A 26,976-nucleotide genomic window follows, 5' to 3' on the forward strand; every position below is an offset into this window, starting at 1 on the left:
CGTCTCCACGCCTGCAGTAGTCGTTGTTGCACCCGCGTTCACCTATAGACACAGAGCACTGCGATCGATTGGTGACGTTGCCGCGTCGAGAAAAATAATAATATCCATACATCCGAGAACAAAACTGGATTTTATTTTGATGTGTGAAAATTTTTTCAATTCAATTTATTCGCACGTGTGTACAATACCGCCGTGTTGTTGGTGGCAGCGTTACGATTAATAAACAATGAAAATCGCAAATAAACATAGAAATATCACACGATGGTGTGTAGTTTCTGAATTCTGATACGCAGCCCCCCTACGCTGTATAATGTTTGAATTATGTTAAGAGGATGCCACGGTGGCATCAAACAGATTCCATTGATGAACTATATGGTCTATCTAATAGAAACTGCAGAAAGCCTTAAAATGTAAATGTTTTTGTTTTATTTATAAATAAATATTTGACATGTAAAAAAATATAAAATAAATGAAAGTATCAAGTTGATACTGTTAAAGTGTTAACTATCAACTATTTTTAGTTTGTACTTAATTTAACATTTTTATGTTAACATCAAGTTATCTTAGTATATTTATCTATAATATTGTATTTAATATTTTTACTAAGTAATAAATACTAAATAGTAAATAGTATATATGAATAATTTGGAAAGTTTAATATTTAAAAATGATACAGATACCTAATGTCTATTTATATTTATAATAACTAATAAGGTATAATCGTGACTGGCTGATAGGTTTATCTTACAGTGACTGCTGGCTTACTAATTACTAATTATTTATTAGTTTTTATATTTTTTAACTTAGTGTGTAGGTAAAAATTAAATAATATTAATAATTAAATACTAAATACTAAATACTTAATAGTTGTTCGGTACGTATCGTCATATCGATCGTAGATAAGATAGAGGCTCTTTTCGGCGATTATATCGCACATACTCAAATATTTCTTTTAGTATATACGTAACCGGCGTAACGAGCGTAACGGCCGTCGTAAATGAGCATATGATTATTAAATTATTTATGTAAATAAAATTAAAGTTCGATCGCTAATAAAAACGCTTTGTGATTCATAGCACATGTTTTCACAGTGCGTAACATGGTCCTTCGATAACGGATTAAATAATAATTATTGTTGCTCTTAAAGTCTTATATATTATATAAAAGTTTAGTGCGAACGTCGAAGTTGTTACGTATTACTCAATATAGTATATCGTTTTTTTTTTTTTTTTTGTTATTTTATCGTACTAGCTTATTTACTTATATTCTTCACGTATTATTCTCGGCGTATCGAATACGTGAACGCGAAACTAGTGTTCGATAAATCTCTATAATTTCACATTTTTTTTTCTCGTGTATTTTCACTATTTTCGACAATATCGATATCGAATACACGAACGCGATCGTGAAATTAAGTCGTCATATAAAGTACTAACTCTATTACCTCGTGAATCCTAAACAGAAGTGTAACGAAGTCATCTGAACAAGCCAAGCAGCAGCAAATACTCAAGTCATCATCAGGTAAGAGTTTGCCAATCTCTATTTATTTCCGATTAGGCTTTTCTTTCGTTATTTCCTATATATCGTCTACGTACAAAACGTATAGTTGTATGTCACAAAAATAGCAGTCTGGGCATTTCTACCAATTAAAGTCTCCGCAACAATTGTTAAAACAGACCGTACCTACTCTCAGCTTTCGTTCAAGGTCACCGCAATCTGATCGACTACATCGGTATACCGGGCATTAATATCGGCACTATTGTTCGGCTATACACTAATATTGTATTATCGCTTATCGTTCGTACCGAAAAATAATGAACGATTTAGCAGTGCTCGTTACTCAGCGAGGTCAAATTAAGGCCCAATTAACGCGCTTCGCAAATTATCTACGAGATAATAGTGACCAGAATATCGATATTGATCAAGTTCAAGTAAGATCTGAAAAAGCAAGACAAACATGGGACGAATTCCAAAGAATACAGATACAAATAGAAGAAGAGAATGGTGTAAATGAAGAAACAGAAAAATATCGATCTGACTTTGAAAATTTATATTTTGAAAGTATGGCGAAGTGCAAGCAAATTTGTAAAGCGACAGATTGTGCTACAATTGCGAACTCGGATAGTACAGAAAATAGTGCAAGCGCGTCTTCAAAAACAAGTGAAATGACCAACCAAGCGTTTGTAAAATTAGCTGCGCTTCAAATACCGCAATTTTCCGGAGCGTATACAGATTGGGCGTCATTTCATGATATTTTCTCGGCATTGGTTCACAAAAATGAGTCGTTGAATGATATCCAGAAGTTTTTTTATTTGCGCTCATCGTTATCAGGGGACGCCGAAAACGTAATAAATTGTCTGCAAACCACGGCCGATAATTATAAAGTGGCGTGGGAAAGTTTGATAGAACGTTACGATAACAAAAAGGTTCTAATACAAGTGCATACACAGGCTATATTCGATTTGGAACCAATTAAAAAAGAATCTTCTTACCAATTACGCCGATTAGTAGACGCGTTAATAGGACACATGAAGGCATTAGAAACATTAGGAGAAAACCCAAGACAGTGGGGATCATTATTAATGCATTTAATAGTATCTAAATTGGATGCGAGAACAATGAGAGAATGGGAAGTCACATCGTCCAAAACGGAAGTTTCCAACATTTCAAATCTTACCGACTTTTTACAATCAAGATTTCGAGTATTAGAGGCAGTGGAGACGTCTCAACAAATCAATGCGTTAACATTTGAAAACCATAATCGCAAAACAAATGCGAACAAACGGATAAAATCGAACGTGTTTGCCGCCACCGGCGAAGTAAAATGTTATTCGTGTAAACAAGCACATACTATATATCGTTGCCCATCGTTCCTCGGGTTGACGATCTCGGATCGCATAAAAAGAATAACCGAATTAAAATTATGCAAAATATGTTTAAGGCCACATAATGATGGTGATAAGTGTCAATCAAGACGCTGTACAATATGTTCGCGCCTGCATAATAGCCTATTGCATCTACCCCGTACCGATAAACCTGTCAGACAAGTCACGTCGCATAGCGAGGTCAGTGACCGCGACGACGAAAAGGATGACAAAAATAGTAACGCTCCGGTCGTATCGGTGAGTGCGTATGCGTATCGCAAAAACAATGACGTTCAAATTTTATTATCAACGGCAACCGTGATGGTTTATAATAACAATCGTCAACCGACATATTGTCGTGTACTGTTGGACAGCGGGTCGCAACATAATTTTATTACAGAGGCCCTGGCACAACAATTACGACTAAAACGCACAAGAACGTCATGTGCTGTTATCGGTATTAACGAATCCATGCATTCCGCATCTCATATAGTAAACACGAATATAAAATCACGCGTAACAAACTATTTATCAAATTTAGATTTTTATGTTTTACCTAAATTAACTACTAATTTACCATCAATGCCCGTCGCAACGTCAAATCTTAAATTACCTGCGGGGCTGGCGCTAGCAGACCCCACGTTCGGCACACCACAAGCAATCGACATTATATTAGGTGCCGAAATATTTTTCGATTTAATTATTAATGAACAATTACGTCCAATACCCAACGGACCAGTTTTACAGAACACGCGATTAGGATGGATTATTTCCGGTCCGGTACCGCACTCGAAAGTTCGAAATACGAACGCTAGTATATCGCTGTTTACGCATATTTCACCAAGCCTACCAACACTCGAAGACCAAATGGCTGCATTTTGGCGGCTCGAAGAAATAGCACCCGGTCAATCATACAATATGGAAGAGCGTGCGTGCAAGCAGCACTTCGAAAAACACGTCCAACGCGATGATAACGGACGTTTTATTGTTGTATTGCCATTTAAGACGGCGTTTAATTTAGGAAACTCATATGAGAGAGCCTTACGTCGATTTCTGTCGTTAGAAAGGCGTTTGCAATCGGACACAGGCTTGAAAAACGACTACATCAAATTCATGAATGAATATATAGAACTCGGGCACATGTCGATTACGAACTCCGTTTCAGCGGCGGATCAGTGTTATTACTTACCGCATCATGCCGTGTTTAAAGATAGTAGTACAAGCACCAAATTGCGTGTAGTGTTTGACGCATCGGCGAAAACGGACACCAACCTTAGTTTAAACGACGTGTTATTAAAGGGTCCATGCATACAAGAGGAATTGGTTTCCATAATGGCACGATTTAGAACGCATAGGTATGCTATCACCGCAGATATAAAAAAAATGTACAGACAAATTTGGGTCACTGAAAGTCAACGTGATTATCAGCGTATTTTGTGGCGAGAAAATCCCGACCAGCCTCTTAATACATATTGTTTAAAAACGGTGACATACGGCGTAATAACCGCATCGTATTTGGCTACAGCGTGCATAGACAAACTGTCAAGTGATGAGGCCCTACAATTTCCCGAGGCTTGTCGTGCTTTAAAACATGATTTCTACGTCGACGATTTCCTCGGCGGTGCAGATTCGATGTCGGAAGCATTAAAGCTACGAGACGATTTAATTACAGTTTTGCAAAAAGCCGGTATGGAATTATGTAAGTGGTCTAGTAATGACCCTAGATTGTTAGAAAGCGTTAATACGGCAACAAATGTAAGTGCTAATGATATTTTAATGGACGTTGAAAATACTACTAAAATATTAGGTATGTATTGGAACCAAGATATTGATGCTTATCAATATACTATACGGCAGTTCAACGAAAATACGCGTATTACGAAACGAGTAATTTTATCAGAAATAGCATCAGTGTTTGACCCACTGGGCCTAATTAGCCCGGTAACAATTAAGTTTAAAATAATAATTCAACGGCTATGGCAATTAAACACGAGTTGGGATGTTGTGCTACCGTCGAATATCGAGAAGGAATGGAGGGACAACCGTCAGAAACTTAATGATTTAAACTTACTCGTTATCAATAGATCTTTAATTGGTGACGGTGAAATAGCCGATATTCAATTACATGGTTTTTCTGACGCGTCCGAGACCGCGTACGGCGCGTGCTTATATTTACGTGTACTAAACACTAACGGTAAATGTATTACGAATTTAATTTGTTCGAAGTCACGGGTAGCGCCGTTAAAAACAGTTTCAATTCCGCGCCTAGAATTACTAGCAGCCGTGTTACTAGCACGTCTAGCGTCCAAGTATGCACCAAATCTGAATCTGCCGATAAAGGAGAGATTTTTCTGGTCCGACTCGATGGTGGTATTAGCGTGGATATCATCTCAATCGTCAAAGTGGAAGACATTTGTGGCGAACAGAGTCGGAGAAATACATGATCGTACTTCCATACACGAATGGAACCACGTAGGTACCCACGATAACCCGGCAGACATAGTATCACGCGGATGTTGCCCGTCTCAAATTAAAAATCTTAAAATGTGGTGGAATGGACCAGAATGGCTGTCATCTGATTCATCCAATTGGCCGAAAAATAATAAAAATATTATTTCATGTGAAAAGGTGATCGCAGAGTCAAAAACTACATCTTACGTAAACGTAACGACCACCAACGATCGCGATGAATCGTATTTTAATCGATATTCGTCGCTTACAAAATTAATACGTGTTACGGCGTATTGCAGACGTTTCGTACGTAACGCGCTGTCGAAGTGCTCTGATAGATCTTACGGACCAATATTAACAAACGAGTACGACGCAGCCAACCTTTGTATAATCGAGCAAGTACAGGCGATATATTTTTATAAAGAAATATCAGATTTACGAAATTCGCAGTTGGTACATTGTAAGAGTTCATTGCGCCATCTGAATCCTTTTATCGACGGAAATAATTTAATAAGGGTGGGTGGCCGGTTAAAAAATGCGTCCACACTAGACACGTTTCAACGACACCCTATCGTGTTACCGGCAAAAAGTAATTTTACTAAGTTAATATTTTTGCACGAGCATGAACGATTATTACACGGCGGCCCGCAAGCTATGTTGGCCTCGGTTCGCGAAAGATATTGGCCGTTGAATGGACGAAACATTGCGCGCACAATCGCGCATCAGTGTGTAAAATGTTTTAGGTACCGTCCCATTGTCGTGCAACCTATTATGGGCGACCTGCCGAAAGTTCGCGTCGAACCGTCTAGAGCATTTTCAAAGGTCGGAGTAGATTTTGCCGGACCATTCTATATCAAAGCTAGTCTGCGTCGAAATGCGCCTACCAATAAGGCGTATGCTTGTATTTGGGTGTGCTTGGCAACCAAAGCGGTTCACGTAGAAGTAGTCGGCGATTTAACTACGCAATCCTTTTTAAACGCGCTACAAAGATTTTGCGATCGGCGTGGTTTATGTACCGACATTTACTCGGACAATGCCACTAATTTTGTAGGCGCAAATCGCCAACTTCAAGAACTAAAGTCGCTATTCTTATCCGAGGAGCATCAACACAAGGTCATCGACGCAGCAACGAAATGTGGTATTCAGTGGCACTTTATTCCGCCCCGCTCACCACATTTCGGTGGTTTGTGGGAGGCGGCGGTTAAATCTTTGAAAACACATTTGTACAAAACATTAGGAAACGCATCGCTCACCTTCGAAGAGTTGAATACTATTTTTGTACGAATAGAGGCGATATTAAACTCTCGTCCCTTAACCCCTCTTTCCACGGATCCTTCTGATATGTCCGTTTTAACGCCCGGACACTTCCTTATTGGCAACTCTTTATGCGCACTTCCTGATAAGGATGAAACCGCTACACCTCCAAATAGGCTATCGAGATGGAGGAGAGTCACTCAATTGTCGCAACACCTTTGGTCTCGATGGAGTAGAGATTACTTATCCCAATTACAATCGCGTAATAAATGGTCCAAATCTCAAGGTCCCAGTATCCAAGTGGGAACAGTCGTACTCATTCGTGACGACAACCTTCCGCCACTACAATGGTCTATTGGACGGGTAATCGAAATCCACGTCGGTGCGGATAACCAGGTACGCGTAGCCACTGTTAAAACCAGCCATGGAAAGTTTCAGCGCGCTGTGCGCAATTTATGCCCATTACCCTTTGATGATAATCAATCGGCAAAAAAGTAGAATGTTATCAGATAAAATTTGCATTAATATGTAGTATTATTAATTATTGATTTATATTTTTTAGAATAATGTATTTATATTTTTATAGTCCTTGTAATTTAAATGTTCATTATCATTAATAAGTGATTACTATTGTACTAATTACTATTGTAGTATTATCATATTTTGTTTCGTCATTTATTATGTTATATACTTATATCTTGTATTGTTATTTGAAACTTATTATTTCAAGGCGGCCGGTATGTTCGGTACGTATCGTCATATCGATCGTAGATAAGATAGAGGCTCTTTTCGGCGATTATATCGCACATACTCAAATATTTCTTTTAGTATATACGTAACCGGCGTAACGAGCGTAACGGCCGTCGTAAATGAGCATATGATTATTAAATTATTTATGTAAATAAAATTAAAGTTCGATCGCTAATAAAAACGCTTTGTGATTCATAGCACATGTTTTCACAGTGCGTAACAATAGTTAATATTAAAAATTATAATTATTTATAAATCAAGTAGGTAAAAATCCTTAATACTCAGCCACTACAGACTAAGTGGTTGTATATTTAATATTAATGTAATATGATTATCAACTATCATTATTTATTACTTTATTAGATTGTTTCTACTTAATATAACTTTTTTAGTACTTTAGAAAAATAAAACAATTTTTTCATGACATTTTCCAATTTTTCAGATTTTCCCGGTTTTTTTTTCGCCAAAATCTTTTTTCCGGAAATTTTAAATGAAATGATTTTTTCCCAATTTCCCGAAAAAAACCTAGGTTTTTTGGAAAACGTTTTTTTTTCTCGGAAATTTTGATCCCTAATGCCACCACACCCATGCACGCATGTTTTCTCCGTCTATTACGTTTCAAATAATATGCGATCATCCGTTACAGTTTTGAGTACTAAGCTATAATATTGTTTTAGTATTTAAAAAAAGTTGACGTCATACTATGAATGTTAAATTCAAAAGCAGGAAAAATATAACTATCCATGTTTTATCGTAGGTTACCTTTTTTACGATATTTTAATTTTTCAATTATTTAGTTATAGTTATTACATTTAATTGAATTTTGTTCATGATACGTTAAAAATTAAAATAGATGAAATAGTTATGGGAAACTGAAACAACGTGATTTTTATATTGAAGTTTTATAATAGGTCAATATTACTATCGAAAACATTTCTAAAATCTGGCTCCACCAATTTACCACGCGTTGTACTTTGAAACGACTGAGACTACACGTCATTCTAACCGATCGATCACGTTAATATTAGTTCGACCGTTCTGTATACAGACAACTCGTGTGGTTAGAACATGTCGTTCGAGAAACACGACGTTGTCTGGTTGTTTGTTATTTACAGAGCCCAAGAGACATGTACGTTTGCGATGTATCGCATGTGTACATGTGGCACATAGATAAAAGTTTTTTTTTCTATACAGCATCGAGTTCGTAATACTGAGTCGAGAAATAACACGACTGGACCGACGATCGTGGCCCACACATGACACACGTGGCACATTCACCTATAGACTTGTACAATACCATGATGCCATAATATCACCATGGCACAGTGCAATAATCCTCATTCGGCTCTATATTATACGAAGCTCACACTTTTCTTCATTTGTTTCCGATTTACAAAACTCGTACAGATCGATGCTTCTCCAACCATGATGATGAATATGAATATAATATATATTAATAATCACAATCAATTTTGATCTGCATATACCCTCGTAAACACACAGATACACACGTATACAAAACAAGCTTGCTGCATGCGCACACGTCATTAACGGCCTAATGATTTGTTGCTTGGCACGCGGATAAGCCTCTTTAAAAACAGCTTGTCAGATTAATGATCCACAGGATCTGACTTAAGTAACGACAACGACGATGACGACATTGGAGATGGTGATGACGAAGGAGTAAAAGACGATAAGACGGAAAACGAAGGAAGGAGTGAGTAAGAGGACAGAGAGGGTAACTACGGTGACGGTCGTCCGGAAGTCACGATGGCAATGGGATGAAAACGCGCTAAAGACGCGTGTTGAGGGAACACATTGACGCCGTAATATAATAATATTGTGGCAAGACAATAAAGATAGGCACGTGGAACCGTTTTTGCATAAACACAAAGTGTGCATGATAATAACCTCGAAATGCACATGACTATCACCACCGACGCCGTTGTGATCAAGTGAAAGCTAAACTGACGAATACTGTCATATTATATAGATGACCATTGTTTTGTTGATGAGTGTTATGATAATATTATGTGTAGTGTAACAGCCGACACTTAATTTTTTTTTTTTATTAGATATAAACAATCTATACAAATATGTACAATAAGCTTATGTGCTAAAAGAAGACAGGACGTGAGAAATTGAATAAGAAGCAGCCCAATAGCCCACTTAGCATGAATTATTTATAAAAATATATTTTTTTTTGTTTTTTTAATTATTGATGGTTCATTAAAATTTAAACGCATTTTGCGATATTATTATGATTCACATTATTTTAAGTATTGGACACAAAGATGACACTATTGTTATACGTAGTATGATACGCGTGAATTATTATGTTTTTTATTATTATTTTTATGTTGTTTGGGCTATGATCCTGACCTTCTTTGACGTGTAAGCTGTGCCAATCGACGGACGTTATGACTTGCGTTCAATATAATATTATGTGCATAACGAACGTCATAAATAACGACAATTGCAATCGGTTCGACATGATGTTTTACGGCTCTCAGACGGATGTGAATCACCCCAAAGGCCCAGACACTAAAATAGTATAAAACGTCATAATGTGAATTATATCGTGGTAGAGTACCTATATAATATTATTAGTATCATCATAATGTGAAAACGCCGTCGAACAACACGAGAAATCAATTTGCATTCACAATCTCATAAATAATATAATTTATGATATATAATATACCTACATACGTATATACGCTTAACTAATTCATTCGGGACAACCTCGTTGTTGTTTAGAATAATATCTTTTCATATATTCTTTTACTACCTCCCTCGAGTCCCTTCCGCAGGAACCAACAGTTTCCTCCGTCCCCGTAGCGATCTGCACCTAGTCTGTCGCAAAACACTCTGCGTGACTATTGGTCTCGAACCCGCGGTGAAGCTCCGCAAAGGCAGACAGATAAGCGGCGCTAGGATCTTCTACGAATTAAAACTCGTAGATTAAAATTATTGTACGTTCCGTGACCGTGTCCTAAGTAAGACAACAATATTGTTGTAGGAGGTGATTAGGGTGCTGATTTCCATATTTTTGTAAAATAATTCCGTGATTTTTGCCTCTCTCTCACTGTGCTGGTGTCCATAACATATACATTACATATGACTTTGATGGTGTGCATCAATGCATGCGTATACTGAGTGCCTACTTATATAATAATATTAGTATGATAATATATATTATATAGCTAACAAAAGTAGCACAAATAAAAAATACAGGCATCATAACGTCTATTTATAAGTATTTTGTCGGGTGGATGGAATTTATCAGTTTTTATTTACAACAACGAACTCGTCGACTATAAGTACCTTGAATATGCCTTTTAATGAGATTTTTTGATAGGTATATTTTTTCTCCTATCTTCCACCTTCTCGCTGCTATTCCTATTTTTCATGCAAACTACTCTGACATCAATCGGTTCCATGCAGTCGTATACATTCGTCTTGTTATTATAATATTTAGAACATATCGTTTATTACAGGGCGGTGAAAAAAAATGTAAAAAACACGGCAACGATGACGTCGACGCGTTTCATCATATAACGCAGCTAAAGCTTTTTTTCGTTGTCTCGCTTGGTTTTCACATTATTTATTATTTACCACCGTCGTTCAGCGGAGGGTGGTGATAATAAAGAGAGCTGACTGAAACTCTTCGGGTTTATCAAGTTTTTCTTGTTTGTTTCGACTGAAAAAAAATCGTCAACAAAACGCAGACGATGACTACAATTTCGTGGCACTTTACAAAACAAACGCATAACATACTGTCATCCTGTTACGACCCCAGACAATGTGAATAAGCCATGTGCTGATATTAAGGACGAAGGCGGTTGCCTGAGAGGACTCGGTGGTTGTATAATTCTTGAGCCGATTCTCTACGTAGGCTGACAGTGGACGATGTTCAACGTCCTTCCATTATAGTTCCATAACTGTCGAATATTGCGTATTATGGTGTGTTTTACTTTTAATACCTTTGACCGTGATAGCGGAGAAATTAATTTTTTCAATGTATTTAAAATCAAAATACTGATATTGATACTGTGATATATTGACTTGCACTAATATCTATTTTTATTAAGGATATTTAACGTATTGGAATATAATTATAACTTCAATCACAATATTATATTGTTATAACCATAGTGCAACATTTGCTATTCAGAAATCGATTTCATACGAAAAAAACAGTGGCAAAAAACCCGAACAAAAAATGTTTCATTTCATTATTCGTGATTAATTATTTACATAAAAAACAAAATAGTATATAAGTATAGATTATGTGTGATTATATTATATAATATTTATTTAAATGAAATTAGAACTCAAAACATATTTATAATAGTTAAGTTGGTTAGGTGCCTATATAACATATTATTATTACCAATAAACAATATTATTATAGGTATGTAGTATTGAGGATTGTATTGGTCACAAAAAATGTCTTATTCACAAAATACAATGCCTAATAATATCGATGGGTGTGTATTATTCTTATTTTTTGGTTGTGAACTGCAATAAATTATAATATCCAAAAATATCGGTTTCAATCAATCCAACCACAAAAAACTGCTTATAGGCGAAGGTGCATTCCAGACTTGACAACAGAACCCATATTTTCGTCAACGGGACGCCGTAGATTTCAGCTGAAAATATATACTATGGTTGATGATTATTTGATAGTAAGCGTTTGCGGTGTGGTGTAGGGTTTTTTCACCACCGAGAGCAATGTAAATCTAAGTGTTTATCGAAATTCTGATGCCAAAATTATTATTATATCGTCATTCGTCGATAACCTACAGCATCTTATTGCGATGATAAATTATCATGTGAATTTCAGTTATGGTATTCCGTCGGAATTCGTTCAGGTAAACTCGATTAACCTTTTTACGGTATTGTGTGGGCTGCGTTTTTTTTGTTTTTTTGAGACGCACTCTGAAAGCTATGTTATTATAACTGTCTACGTTTCTTCAGAGTAGGCGCAGACGGCGTGTCACCCAATCGTTGTTGAGCGGCTATGACGACGACGAGGAAGGTTTCCGTGTTGTTAGAATACAATTAATATACAGACTAATGATTCACCAACCAAACTCACGACCTTTTTATAATCTACGCCATACTTATTTAATATCTGACATGAAGAATTTTTGAATATACTCCAAGAAATAATTTGAAAATTCTCGACATTTTTTTTGTACTACTTAAGTTGCAGAGTCTTCAGAGTGAAGATATCAGGTATAAATTATTGTTTTTTTTCCAAATTAGAAATTCTCTTTTTTTACTGCAAATTGTATATGAAATATTTTTCCTAAACATTTTAATATTCTATCAGAAACAACATTAGAACGAGCAGTTTCTGAGTTAGGTACTTAATTTTTTGTACTGAGGATAACAGTGTCACGATAATGCTTTCAGAAGATATATAGCCTATGGTGCTTTTAAAATTTTTTATTTTAAATTGTACGAGAATAATACTAATCTCTACGCATTTAATTTGTAATTCGGCCCAAGTATAATAAATACCAAACACAATATTAAATCTAACATATATATGTATAGATATAAATTTAACTCATAATACACATAAATACAAATAACATAATAAATTTATCACATCTTAGTGTTTCTGCTGGATAAAGTATTTTCATTTTTATTGACACATACATGCTTATGTAACTGTTAAGTAATAATTAATTAGTTTAATAATTATTATTATACTAATAATAAAAATAATTGTTAATAGTTATCTATTTTAAGAACTGTTATATTTAATAAAAATAATTCAATACGTAAGAACTCGTTCAAATTTTAAATTAAGTACATCAAAAAGGAATAAGACTCGTTTGAAATATAGAAATTTATATTTCCAGAAGGCACCACTTAAGTAATATAAATAATCCCAACAATTTTACAACAATTTAGTATTTTAGTAAATTCAAAAATTCTAAAGACCATATTTTGAAAAACCGCATTATTGAATAAAAAAAGTGACGAGGCTGTTTGATAAATCACCGTGTATATTAATAAGTCCGTGGTGTATAAATATAATCACCGAGAATGTAAAAATAAAATTTTTTTTTTTCAAAAATGGATTCAAAATATTTTATTATTTATTATTATTTTTTTTTTTTTGATAGCAAGATACGTTTCTGTGTATATAACGCATAAACTGGCTTCCGCCGGGAATATCATTTCTGGCAAACAAACAAGAATATTATCTGAAGGTGAAAAACAACACTCATGTAAACCTTAGGTTAAGAACACACAAATTTGTTACTTTACTAAATGGTATATTTCATCATACCTAGATTCTAAGCAATATTATTAACTACGGATAATAGTCAGCACAGCAGCAGATACTTAAATTTAATACTATTATAGGTATGACATTTATTTTTCTAAACCACTCAAGATTTTATTACAATATTTCACCAACTGCTGTACATGTAAACAGTTCGTTACAAAATAAAAAAAAAACGTTGGTTTTACATTATCTTGAACCTAATCCCTAACTAATAAATTATCATGCATGTATAATAATACAAACAATAATTTTTACAATATTATATGTATACATTTATCGTGCGAGCTTAATTGACAGTCGACAGCAAGTCTTCTAATCATCTGCGGTTTATGAATATTATTACATATTATCATATTATAATTTTATTAATATCGAGGCAAAATATTGTGAGCAAAATGTATTTACGAATTATCTAATCTCAATGAATATGTAAACGATGTAACTATCATGTAATATAAGTGGAAATGATTATTAAAAAATGATGTTGTGTTTTATTGCATTTTCTTTACCATGGACAATTTTATTTTGGTGAGTGCCAAATTATTTACTGTAATCATCTTAATTTTAGTCTTAGTTCTATAAAATAATCAAAATCACAGGTTAACATATTTTATTTATTCTTCGCATAACGTTCCTCAATCATAATGTAAAGAAGTTAAGACGATTGATTTATTAAAAACCTTTATTTGAGAACTGGGAAGGTATACTAAATCATGGAACCGTATTAAACATTGGAAATTCGTAAACACAGTCAAGTCATATACAATGTGATCAAAGTATCTACACTCATTATTGGTGAAAATTTGGATTGTTTTGGTTATAATTGTTATTTTTAATATATATATATTATACAGCTGCAAAATAAAATGTTTGAAAATAACATTTTAACAGTTATAATTTTATAAGTTCATACTTTTTTTAGTGATCAAATACATTTTTCATTTCATTTTATTCAGTCAAGACTGAATTTGGACTAGTTAATCTTCGAATTCAAAACTTTATGTTAATTATCTATTTAAAAGTATTTAAGGTTTCGATCAATAGAATAGAATGGGGAAATTTCACAAAATCTTCATCAACTATAGTAATAAATATTAATAATAATAATAATTCAAATTTTAAATAACTACCTCTAACTATTACTATCACTACTCGTGTGAAGTTCAATGTTTAAGTCTTGTCCAAATATTGAATACTACTATTTTAATTTTTAAGGTAAAACTTAAAAATTATTTCGTCGTTAAAGCGCTAAGTATAATAACGTTGAAAAAATGATATTTTAAAGTCTCAAATTCGATATACTTCAAATTATCTTACGGCCAAAACAAAACCTAACCATGGACAAAATCAAAATAAATCAATAATATTGGTGATATATAATATCTACATTTAAGTATTTCACCCGTTGTGACCAAAGAATACAATTATTTTGACTCATACCGGTAAGTACCATACGCGAGAAGTGTAAGATTACAAAGAATTTGCGAAGCCGCTGCCATTTGTTTATCTCAGATCAGCTTTATGTTTCACTTGAAGGGCTAAATCCTCCACTAACGGAATATTTTAAAACGTTTTCCTACGGGTATACGTGCCCCTAGTCTTATGTTTCTAAACTAACTGTGACACTTTTTAGACCATCCAAAAAGCTTTTCGATAACAAATGATTCAAGACCGAAAAGCACGTAATTTATTTTTATAAAACACAAGCGACGAGATACTCGCGATGTTTTATTGATTCGGTACCTGTGTATAATATACTGGCATAACAGAAGTATACATTGGGGAGAAGGGGGTTGGTTGATTTTGAGAGCAACATGAATTAATTATAATTATTGTATTGTGTTAAAACGTTTTTTGCAATATAATGCGTAGGTATACCATGAAATGTGTTAATAACACTATTTGGGGTGTAATTCATTTGGGCGAATAACCCAAAATTTACCTGTGTAAAGCATATATCATTTGGGCGAGAAATTGACTGATCGTTTAGGCAAATTTATAAATTATTGAATAATAGGGAAGTTACATACTTACGTCTACAATAACTTTTATAATATTTACTACATCTAAATATTATTATTATATCGTTTCAGCTGATTGGTATTTATACGCCAATTTACAAATAGATAGTGAATGATAATTTGTTAGATTGTACTAAGACGTGTGGGTTTTAATTTTTTGCCCATGTCTAATCTAATCAGATACTGAAGTGTGACATTTATTAATTAAAATTTAGTTAATAATAATAAATATAATATTTATGATAATATAATAGATTTTTAACCATACCAGTTAGAGTTAATTGAGAGTCCTTAAGTCTTTAGATTAAACCATTGTATAGATTGTAAATTCACTATTTTTATTGATTAAAAAAAAAAATATATATGATTTTTTTTATCGAAGAACACTCATTATTTAAAAAAGTATTGCATTTTTTCAAAATATTTTTTTACATTGTTTCAAGTTGTTAAAAAACAAACGTTTTTATTAAAAAACTATATTTTTAAATATTTTTTATCCTTATCATTTTTTAAGTTTTTTACTTTTTTGAATGATAACATAGAGTTTTAATTTTATATTCCAAAGCAGAATATTTTTCTAAGTATTTTGATTCATAAAAATCGAATTTAGGACGAGTAGTTTATGAGTTATAAGTATTTAAAGTTTAGTCAAGCGGAGTAGTGGACAAACATTTTGCGGGGTAACCCCGTACCACTCCACTCTGCCAATCTACAACTATCATATTAATATACATATCATATTTTTTTTTTATTAGCACAAACAATAATAAATGATGCAATAAAATATAAAATCTATAATATAATATAAACAGAGTAGGTAATATTGGTAGGAGGTATTAGAGAATAAGTTCGAATGGCATCAAATGGAAGGGGGTTTAATGACCTTACCTACTTAATAATCCTAATATATATATATATATATATATATATATATATATATATAATTAATGTTGAGGTGGTCCTTGGCCGGATTACGCTTAAGGTGGCGCAGTGATTTATCAGGAAGTTTAAGGGGGAAAAGGATTGAAATCGGAGTATTTATATGGTTGAAATTGTTTTTGTGAAATGGTTTATCATATTGGGAAGCAATTAAAAGAATAGTTGGGATTTTGAAGTCTACTAAGAGATGGGAGAGATTTTTGACGTATCAGGAGAAATTAGAATAAGACAATTTATTGACGAATGGTTAGGTAATTTTAATATTTTATGTTTTGGCTGTTCCTTGTAGCTTAATTTTTTTAATTATAGATGGACTTATAAATTATTTGAAGATTTCCTAATAATGAGCTATATGTAATATTATTATCTAAATGTTCAACTCAGATTTTTTTTGTTTATTTTTATCATACATTTTGATGACAGATTGTTACTATTATTAATTATTCCTTATTACTTACTGCATGGTTATTGGTGGGTTTTTTTTGTACAAAATTTGCAAACATTAAAACGGTTTTATTTATATCTGATCTTGGAAATAGCTAATATGTATTAGCTAATAATATTAATCATTTAACGAGACTCATTGTGACTTGAACGTTGTGGACTCTTCGTTTATAAAAGGTTATTTTCTAACTATTTTCATATTATTATTTAATAAAACAATTTGACATAAGTCATATTTAATAATGGTTGGGAGAAAACCAGCGATACATCCATTGACGATAATTGAAACTATTTTGGAATTTAAAGACAGAACCGTTTTTAAACATGACGATGGCGATCAAAGTAAGTATATTTTCTATTTTTTTTAAATATTTATGAGTTACTAGTTAGGTTAGTGATAGTACTAGTTATTGATTATATATTGAGATTATAATGATTGTTTTTGGTTGAGTACCTACCTACGCATTTAATAATAATCGAAATACTTCAATTAATTCAATTCTTAACTTTGTGAAAAACAAAAATATTCCTTGTTTCCATATAACATATTGTATTCACTTTTACAATTAAATACTTAGTATTATTATTCTTAAATTTATTATTTGAACTATTAACGCTCAAAAAAGAAAAATTGTGACTTACGATTTTTGATTTTTTTTAACTACAATAAGAACAACTCATAGGAACCTTATATAAGTCAAATTAAATTAAACAGCTCTGAGCTAAGATTCACTAGCACTCCAATTTTTTTTATTCCTACATATATTACAATTATAGTGAGTTATATAATATAATGTCATAACCAAAGACCAGATTTATTTGTTTCCACACATCGTTACTGGGTCTATGTAGTTGTATGAGAGTAATGTGGACGATTCGTTCAATTCTAAATAAAGGGGATGATTATCCGGAAAATTTAGGGGATAAAAATCCAAAATATAGGAGATGATTATCCGGAAATTGTAAGAGATGATTATCCAGAAAATTTAGGGGATGATTGTTCAAAATATATGAGGGATGATTATTAAAAAAAATAGGGGATGAGGATTCGGAGAATTAGGGATGATTATCCAGAAAATTTAGGGGATGATTGTTTAGAATATATATGGGATAATTATTAAGAACATTTATGGGATGTTTAAGCAGAAAATTGGATGATTATCTGGGAAATTTAGGGGATAATAATCCAAAAATATAGGGGATGATTATCCGGAAAAAATAAGGGATGATTATCCAGAAAATTTAGGGGATGATTGTTCAGAATATATAAGTGATGGTTATTAAGAAAATTTAGGGGATTGTTCAGAACATTTAGGGGATGATTGTTCAGAATATATTTGGGGTGGTTCTTAAGAAAATGTAGGGGGTGATTGTTCAGAATATATAAGGGATGATTGTTCAGGAATATATATGGGATGATTATTAAGAAAATGTATGGGACGATTATCTGGGAAATTTAGGGGATGATTATCTAGGAAATTTAAGGGATGATTGTTCAGAAAATTTAGGGGATGGTTGTTCAGAATATATAAGGGATGATTATTCGGAAAATTAGGGATGATTATCCGGAAAATATAAGGGATGATTAACCAGAAAATTTAGGGGATGATCTTCCGGAAACTTAGTACTCGAGAAAATTAAGTTAAGTTGATATTAAAAAAAAAAAAAAAAACGAAAAGAATCATTATTAAAATATTTTAGGTTCTGAACGGAGATATTTGAATTTACAATTATTAGTTTTTTTCTCTGAATATAAAACCTAATATTTCGAATCATGTTGAGCTATTTAAAGGCATGTGAAATTGAAAATAATTTTAAAAAAATTGTTAAGTCCAAAATATTTTTTTATGAGAGTAATTTTGACAAAATTCGTAAAGTACAGTGTACTATTCGTTTTGTTGTATCATTTTATTTGATTTGGAAATTCAAATTAAATTGTTACGAGCATTTTAAATTTAAATTTTTAAAGCATTGAGTGTGGTCAATCAAATACAAACCAATGAAGCACTAAATATTGATAAAAGAAAATTTCTGCAGTCTATTATTTACTGTGGTAAGGAGGGGGAGAGTTTCTAAGAAAACGTTTCTCCAGTCCCGTACACGGAAAACCGATTTTCCATGGCATGCCAACATCAAAAGAAAGGTTTGGTGAAACAAATACAAACAAATGACGTACTAAATGTTGACAAAAGTAAATTTGGTATAAGAGGGTATATGTAGGGGGCTGGGGAAACGTACGTGATATATTTATAAACTGGAGTTAAGTTACGAAATCTTTTCAATCTAAACAATATCGAAAAAATACTATTAGATCTATGATCTGATTTCTCCTAATTAATAGCTTTTTTACACTCTTATCTGCTGCTGACAAATCATCAATATAGAAGATTATAAATGTCATATCAAACCGAAAAAGATATAAAGCTTGCAAAAACTACGTATTTAACAACCAAAATGGTATTTTGGTAATTGGCGTTTGTTCTTGTAAGTCACCTTGGAAATCGGATGAATGAATCGTATATCTAACCTCTATAATTTTTCACAAATATTTTTCTTGTGGCACATTATCATTATGCAGTTTATTTTAGATGCTTATTAAAATACAAATTATTCTTCTATCTTTATTATCGAATTATATTTGACTATATTCATTAATCAATACATTGAATTCACATAATGCATTTATCAGACCTATAAGCTATAGTGAAACTCTAAAATTACCGTTTTTAAGCCCTGGTGTAATTTGATGAGATAATCGCATGAAAGACTGTGCAGATACACCAATTAACAAACACGTACGCCGTCGTTGGATACACGCCACTTCGTTTATTGAAATTGTTTAAGGTTTTCGTTAATTTTTAAAGGTAGAAAATATTTCTGGAAGGTAAATATATATGACAATGCTATCAATGTTCCGAAGAGAGATTGATATTGTATTATTATTATTATTTATTTATTTATTTTTCCGGCCGTTTCGGACGTCGTGTAGTCGATTTATTTTTGTGTAAGGCTCTCGAGTCTGACTACAACCATCGACAAGTTTGTTTTTGACGGCACATCGCAGCAGAAAAAGTTTTTTGATTGTGTAACGCATTCCACAGAGAACAACGACGGCCCGTATCTACGTCACAGACATATTTTCGTCGTAATGGTTTATTTCATAAAGTAAATACGTTTCCAATGGTGTGAATTAATTACGATAGTTAAAAAGATTCTTTTTACAATTTTTAACTTATACAACTAGTTGGTTAATTTTCTGAAAAACTTAATTACTCGATTAGTTATCCCCATTGTATAATAACTCCGATTTGTATACAACAACAAAGTTAAAACCAAGTGAAAAAAAAATGTAATAATTACCAGCTGAATGTTTTATTAGCAGATATTTTTAGTTTATAACTGAACTTATATTATATTTTTATCAGTGTTTTTTTTTTACGCCATATATAAGGAATTAAAAAAATCAAAATTACATCGAAAGAGCAGTATGACATAACCCAGAAGAAAAAATTTTACTTTACGTTAAGAATTATTTATTTAAATCATTTGTTTTTTAAAGTTTTTATTACATAATTGGAATGGATAATGCGACATGTGTTCAAATAAAAAAAAATAAAATTAATATTACAGCTTAGACTTTTTTAAATATTATTATTTCAAAGAAAATTATTGAATAGGTAAAATATGGTTTGGTGTACGTATCGTATAATATTCACCAATAGCTAGAGCCACAAAACCTTCATGGATGCATAATACGACAATATTCAATGTATTATAATAATTACTAACGATGACGTATCGATAAAGTTTTTGTGTGATATATAATATAGATATTATTTTTAATATTATATGGTGCTTATTATATATATATATAATTTTTTTTAAAGTATCAAACAAGGATAATGATATTATTATAATTATGTCACAACATTCGAGACGCAATTCGTCCACAGTTGCGTTATTATTACTTCGATAAATTCGGCCGGCCAAAAGTGCCTTTAATATAAAACGTGTACATACAGTTTATATATATATATATATATATATATATAAGGGTAAATTGCGGCCATTTGTTTTCGACTGGTATCTTTATTAACGACCGGAAAGTTCGCAGTAATCCATTTGCCGGGGGTAATATGCTATTAGCAGACCGTTATATAATACAACCAGCTACGCCGCGCCACTATCACATCGGTGATTTTTGACACGATAATACCTCCAACTACTTCCACCCCAACTTCACTGACATCTCCACCGTTAATTTGGTGATCTTTAACGCCAATGAACGTGTGCAGAACAACGTTTGTGTATCGTTTTGTACGTCGATAAAGTAATATTATGTTATCTCATTGCGCTGTTGTATCAATGTATTATGTTATTTTATATATATTTATAAATATATATATATATATATAATATAGGCGAACACGGGCTAATCAATTTAACGTAGTAATAAGACACTATCTTTATTTCAGTGAATACTAACACTTTTTAATACTAACAGTTTTAAATATTTTTTTTAAACAGCTCAAAGTCGATACCAGACATCATTTTTGAAAAACAAATTATGTTCAAATCTATATTCATCATGGTATTATTCTTTTTTAAAGTGTATTACTTTTTTGAATGACAATACACTAGCTATAATTACATATTTTGAAGCATTTAATATTGGTCGGTGTATTTCGATCTATCAGAATCAACTTCTAGACAAGCAGTTTATTAGTTAAATAATTATTTCAAATCTAGAGCATCGGGGTAGTGGACCAATATTTGACAGGGTGCCCTTGTATACCACTCCGCTTATCTAAGTTTTGAATACTCATTAGCTAATCGTCCAAAATTTGAATTTCATATATCGAAGTAATATAAAAATAAATAATGCTTTTGAATAAGGAATTGAAAATGCGTGTTACCATTAAAAAAAGTAATCAATCAAAAATAAAAATAAAATAAAATACCAAATGGTAAAAAATATTTTTAAATTAAATTATGAAATAGATAATACGAATTTCATTCTAGCGTAAAGATTTTTACCATTCTTTTCTCAGCACCTATTAAACCTATTCCCACAAAGAATATAACTCATTAGTTAAGTTTGAATAAACGTTATTCAATCAATAGATAATCAATTCATTTTCTACTATTTCTATTGAGCTAATTCTCAAATTTAAGTATTGTTCTCTAATTTTTTAAATATCAAGAAGAAAAGATCGATAGTTATAAGTAGCATACACCATAATATTACAAATTTACAATATCTACACACGACACCTGTAGTACTCAAGTCTCTAATAAATAATATTTGCTATGATAATCATTATTATTATTATTATGTAATTAGATTATCAATCAGTCACGATTCAAATTTATATATAATTACATATATTACCCTAATATCGTAACGGTACAATGACATTATAATAATTGTACATTTGCAGACATACGTCTACAAATATTATGAAAACTACGCAAAGGGGATAAAAAGGTTGCCCGCACAGAAGTTGGTTTTCTTTTATTCAAATTTGTGTATATGTGCACACACAAACACGGCTTGTAGCCAAACAAAATATGCTATAATTTAACGCAAAAATGGTTGAAGTTTCGTCGGCCGAGGTGGCGGAAACGTCCACATGTGTCTCGATGCATGTTCTGGTGTAAGTGAGGGTTTCACCCTCCGCGGTTGGCCGCTTTACGCGTTATTTTTTCTCTTAACCTACTCTTTCACACACACACACACACACACACACACGCGCGTGCGCGCGCGCGCGATGGTTAAGCTTACTGACCGTGACCGGAGTGAAATGATAATATAACAAAATTTATACGAAAAACTCGTTGAATTTATTTTATATATTATATTAAATAATATACAAAACGAAAACCACCCATCTAGTTTCTAAATTCCAAGAATCATTTAAATATGATAATATATCATAAACAAATTATGTTTTTCAAAATTCAACAAAAAGACAATCATATTTAATTTAAAGTCAGGTACTTTTTAATTATAATTTCTGGTATTTAAATATGTTCATGCAGTTATAAAATGACTTAACTCGGATTATTTTTGGAATTTATTTAGAGGATTATCTGCCAGCACTGCACATAACAATAATTTTTTTTTTTAGCTTCTACAGGTCATTAAGGCCCTTCGCTGCTTCTACTAAGCCTCTCCATAGGTCTCTGTTGTCTGCATCCTCAATTATTGCAGTTTCATCTACTTGCATTAGGTCTTTCTTTACCCGATCTATCCAACGCTGACGTGGTCTTCCTCCGGGGCGTGTTTTATTTGGTTTATGTATCACAGCTTGTCTCATTTGGCTGTCCTTATCTCACCATATGTGACCAGCCCATTCCAGTCTCTTTGAGACAAGATATTTTTGGATATTTGTTCTATGATCGTATTCCTCTGTTTCCGTATTATATATGGGACCATATATTCTTCTGAGGACCTTTCTTTCAAATATTAAAAGCTTTGTCTCGTCCCCTTTAGTGGTGAACCGCGTTTCGCACCCATACATTACTATTGGCCGTAAGTAGGAAATATAAAGCTTTTTCTTAGTTTCTCTGGAAAGAAGCTTAGATCTGAATAATTTACTCATTGCATAATAGCCACGATTTGCCGTATTTAGTCTCAATCTAATTTCGTTATGCATATCATTCCTATTATTCAAATTGACTCCCAAATATATAAAATCTTCTACTTGTTCGAATGTATATCCATCTACGATGAGATTCTGTAATATTCTTGGTCGCCTACTCATGATCATATACTTTGTCTTATTCTCGTTTATACTGAGGCCCATTATTTTACTAGAATTAATTAATTTATTTATACTTTCTTCTACTTCGGTTTGAGAGTCTCCAAGAATGACAATGTCGTCAGCATATGAAAACAGTGTGCCACTATACCAGTTAGATCCATTTCTCACGTTTCATGCATATCTCTGACCACTTTTTCCAAAGCGATATTAAAAAACAATAATATATCGATTAAGTACTTCAAGTGGTACCTAAACGAATAATGTGATTTTATCTAAGTGGAACATTTTTTTTTTTTTATGTTTGATTTAAATTAATTTATTGTATTGCATGATTGTAATTTAAGATTGTAGTATTTGTTTATTTTCACTCAAAACGTACAATGCTCCTCAAAGGCAAGGTGTATCAAATAATCCAATAAATAATTCTTTATAAAAAAAAAAAAAAATCATTATTAAATTAATCCTTATATTATACTTAACAACTTTAATTGACTATTGAATAGCAAATAAATGCATAATTATTTTTATTAAATAATACAAAATATTTCAAAAATTCACAAAATATTTGTTCTTTAAGTATATTATTTAAAAATTCAAATTATCATCAAAATTTAAAAAAAAAATGCATTGTTAAAGAAAAATATGAGAGTGAATCACCTAGTAAGATATATTATTCGAATAAATTTTACACGATACTAATATTAATGTTATAAATAATTAGTATATAAATACTAAAATTGATTTCAACGAAAAATAGGGTAATTTCGTTGGTTTCATGTCAAAAGTACTTTGAGAGAGACACGTCAAGTACACCCTGACTGCTAGCGCCGTGCCCTCGGCTAACATTGTTTTCCGACCACTTGTCACCACGAAATATTATGCGGTCACTGGCCGGCTAATCACCAGTTAAATGAATGTCAATCAAATTATCCTGTGCTGTACGATATTGCGAGGTATCACAGAATATAATATTTACTTATTTACTATTATATTAGTACAAATTTGGTTTTGATCTATCAAAGTTCCATCTCGAAAGATATTCGTATATATCTTTTCTATCGCATTATCTTCAACAAACTATGGCCTGAATTATCACATTAATACGCTTTATAGCTTTATTCTAATATTTCTATTTCTAATTCAAACTCTTTTCCCTCTATTTTTACCTGAACAATGTGTATTTTTTAATACAAAATAATTATTACGTTTTTTTCTCTAAATAATGCATTACCAATAATTGTTTTTTATTAAATGTTTATAAATGTATTTTTTTGCTTATTAGTGTTATTATAATATTTAATGGGGTTGACTGCTGTATTTTAATAAAATATATTATATCGTCATCAAAAAACGACCTTTAGTGTAATAGATGAAATGCAACCTGAAAGAAAACGTCGATATCGCACCGGTCCGTTGTGTATAATAATATTATGAAATAATTATATAGATGAAAATACTTTTCGAAATATCACAAATGCTTAAGACAAAAATAATAAAACCAAAACAAATTAAAATTGTCAAAAATTATTTTTCAAAGCGATAAAAAAAAACTCCTTTGCATAACTTTTATTTATTAGTCTGAAAATAATGTTAATTTCTTATTCTTTGTGGACCTAATACTATAATAGAGTGGAATTTGGCGTGGTATGCATATAAGTTTAAATTATATTTTGTACTCATGCAAAACACGTAAAATATAGACATTTAAAAAATGATTAAAATGGTAAAATAATAACAGTTAAAAGTTTAATTTTTCATCTTATTTTGAAGTGTTTTTTATAAAATTTATTTTTGGTCTCAAGTTTTTAATAGCTAATAATAATTATATTATTTTATCTGTCTTGACATGTTTGAATTGGTTAATAAATTCAAATATTTGTTAATGCAACATTCGATGAGATCCAATCTGCTTTAAGTGATTTTGCCATTGCTTACCGATATTCAATCGATTTTTTATATGCTCGAAGTATTATATGCCAAACACAATCACTATGAAAATATTATGAAAAAAATAAACTTTATAAATAGCTGTATTAAAATAATATTTTAAAATATGAGTCCTCGTGGTTTTTTCTAATTTTCTAGACTCGTATCGTTTCGACAAATTCACCGAACGAATATATCCACTGATAGCGTGATTCACAGATACATCCACTATTGCTACTTTTACAAACAATAGATTTATTTTGATAGGAATTAACACTTCATAAGTAACGTGATGTAAGCGGACTATTCGACAATACGAAAAACAAATACAAAACTTACAACAATTAGTATTTTCAACTTGATGTTTGTTTAGTGGCGGATGTGAAGTTCACACTTTCTGAACTGATTCAGTTGTATATTATTAACATTATATAATAATATAACAGCTGCCATAGTAGTATTTGCATTGTACAATATTAAGCATTTCGGAGTATCTAGATAACTATTGTAGGTTATATATTAACATATATTTATAACCCATGTCCTATCTATTATTTTGAATGGACTCAAAAAAAAACCAACTCACATCAAAAATTCAAAATCTAGATTGAAACATACGTAATATTATAATATTTTGTTTCTGTATATTTTATATTTTTCGTAATGTAAAAAACTTGATTATCTACCTTGATTTTCTGGTTTTAATGCGAACTTGAGTATTTTTGGAAATTTAAAAATCAATATCATACACATTCGGTCTGATATTTACGCAAGCTTTAGTAAACAGAAAATAATAATATAATTCTACATTTGTATGTATTGATATTATAATATTTTAAATAATATTCAGAAATAAATAAATATATAAATAAATATATAATATATATATATATATATATTATATATATGTTATAATTGTGTAAATGGTTCATTTGAAAAGTGTAAATAACAATTAAATTAAAATATATAATTTATTTTCTACTCCAAATGCCTAAATAATGTATACAAAATGAATTGTATTTTATAATTTAACACATAATGCCAATAACATGTGAATGATAATTTTATCTTTAATAATCTTCTGCAGAACAGTGTAAATAAACGATGCACAATTTATTTTCCGAGTTCAGCTTAATCATATTATTTTTAAGGCCAGCTTTAAATAAAAAACATTCTATAAAACCATGATTTTTTATGTATACCACATTTTCCCGGCTAACGTATTTAAGTACTATATTAAAAAT

The 26,976-nt window shown here is 31.6% G+C and overlaps 2 protein-coding genes across 4 annotated transcripts in view; one reads left to right on the forward strand and one right to left on the reverse strand.

Annotated features, from left to right (window-relative positions):
• Nucleotides 1-26,976, reverse strand: part of LOC107168580 (nucleolysin TIAR) — a 392,636-nt gene that overhangs the window by 325,160 nt on the left and 40,500 nt on the right. The window lies entirely within an intron of this gene.
• Nucleotides 981-7,434, forward strand: LOC149058354 (uncharacterized). The gene has a single exon (XM_089221145.1). The coding sequence runs from the start codon at nucleotides 1,815-1,817 to the stop codon at nucleotides 7,065-7,067; it is 5,253 nt and encodes a 1,750-aa protein (XP_089077271.1). The 5' UTR covers nucleotides 981-1,814; the 3' UTR covers nucleotides 7,068-7,434.

Source organism: Diuraphis noxia, unplaced genomic scaffold (assembly GCF_037042655.1).
Source record: "Diuraphis noxia isolate RWA-SAM2 unplaced genomic scaffold, SU_Dnox_SAM2 contig0002, whole genome shotgun sequence".
Classification (NCBI taxonomy): domain Eukaryota; kingdom Metazoa; phylum Arthropoda; class Insecta; order Hemiptera; family Aphididae; genus Diuraphis; species Diuraphis noxia.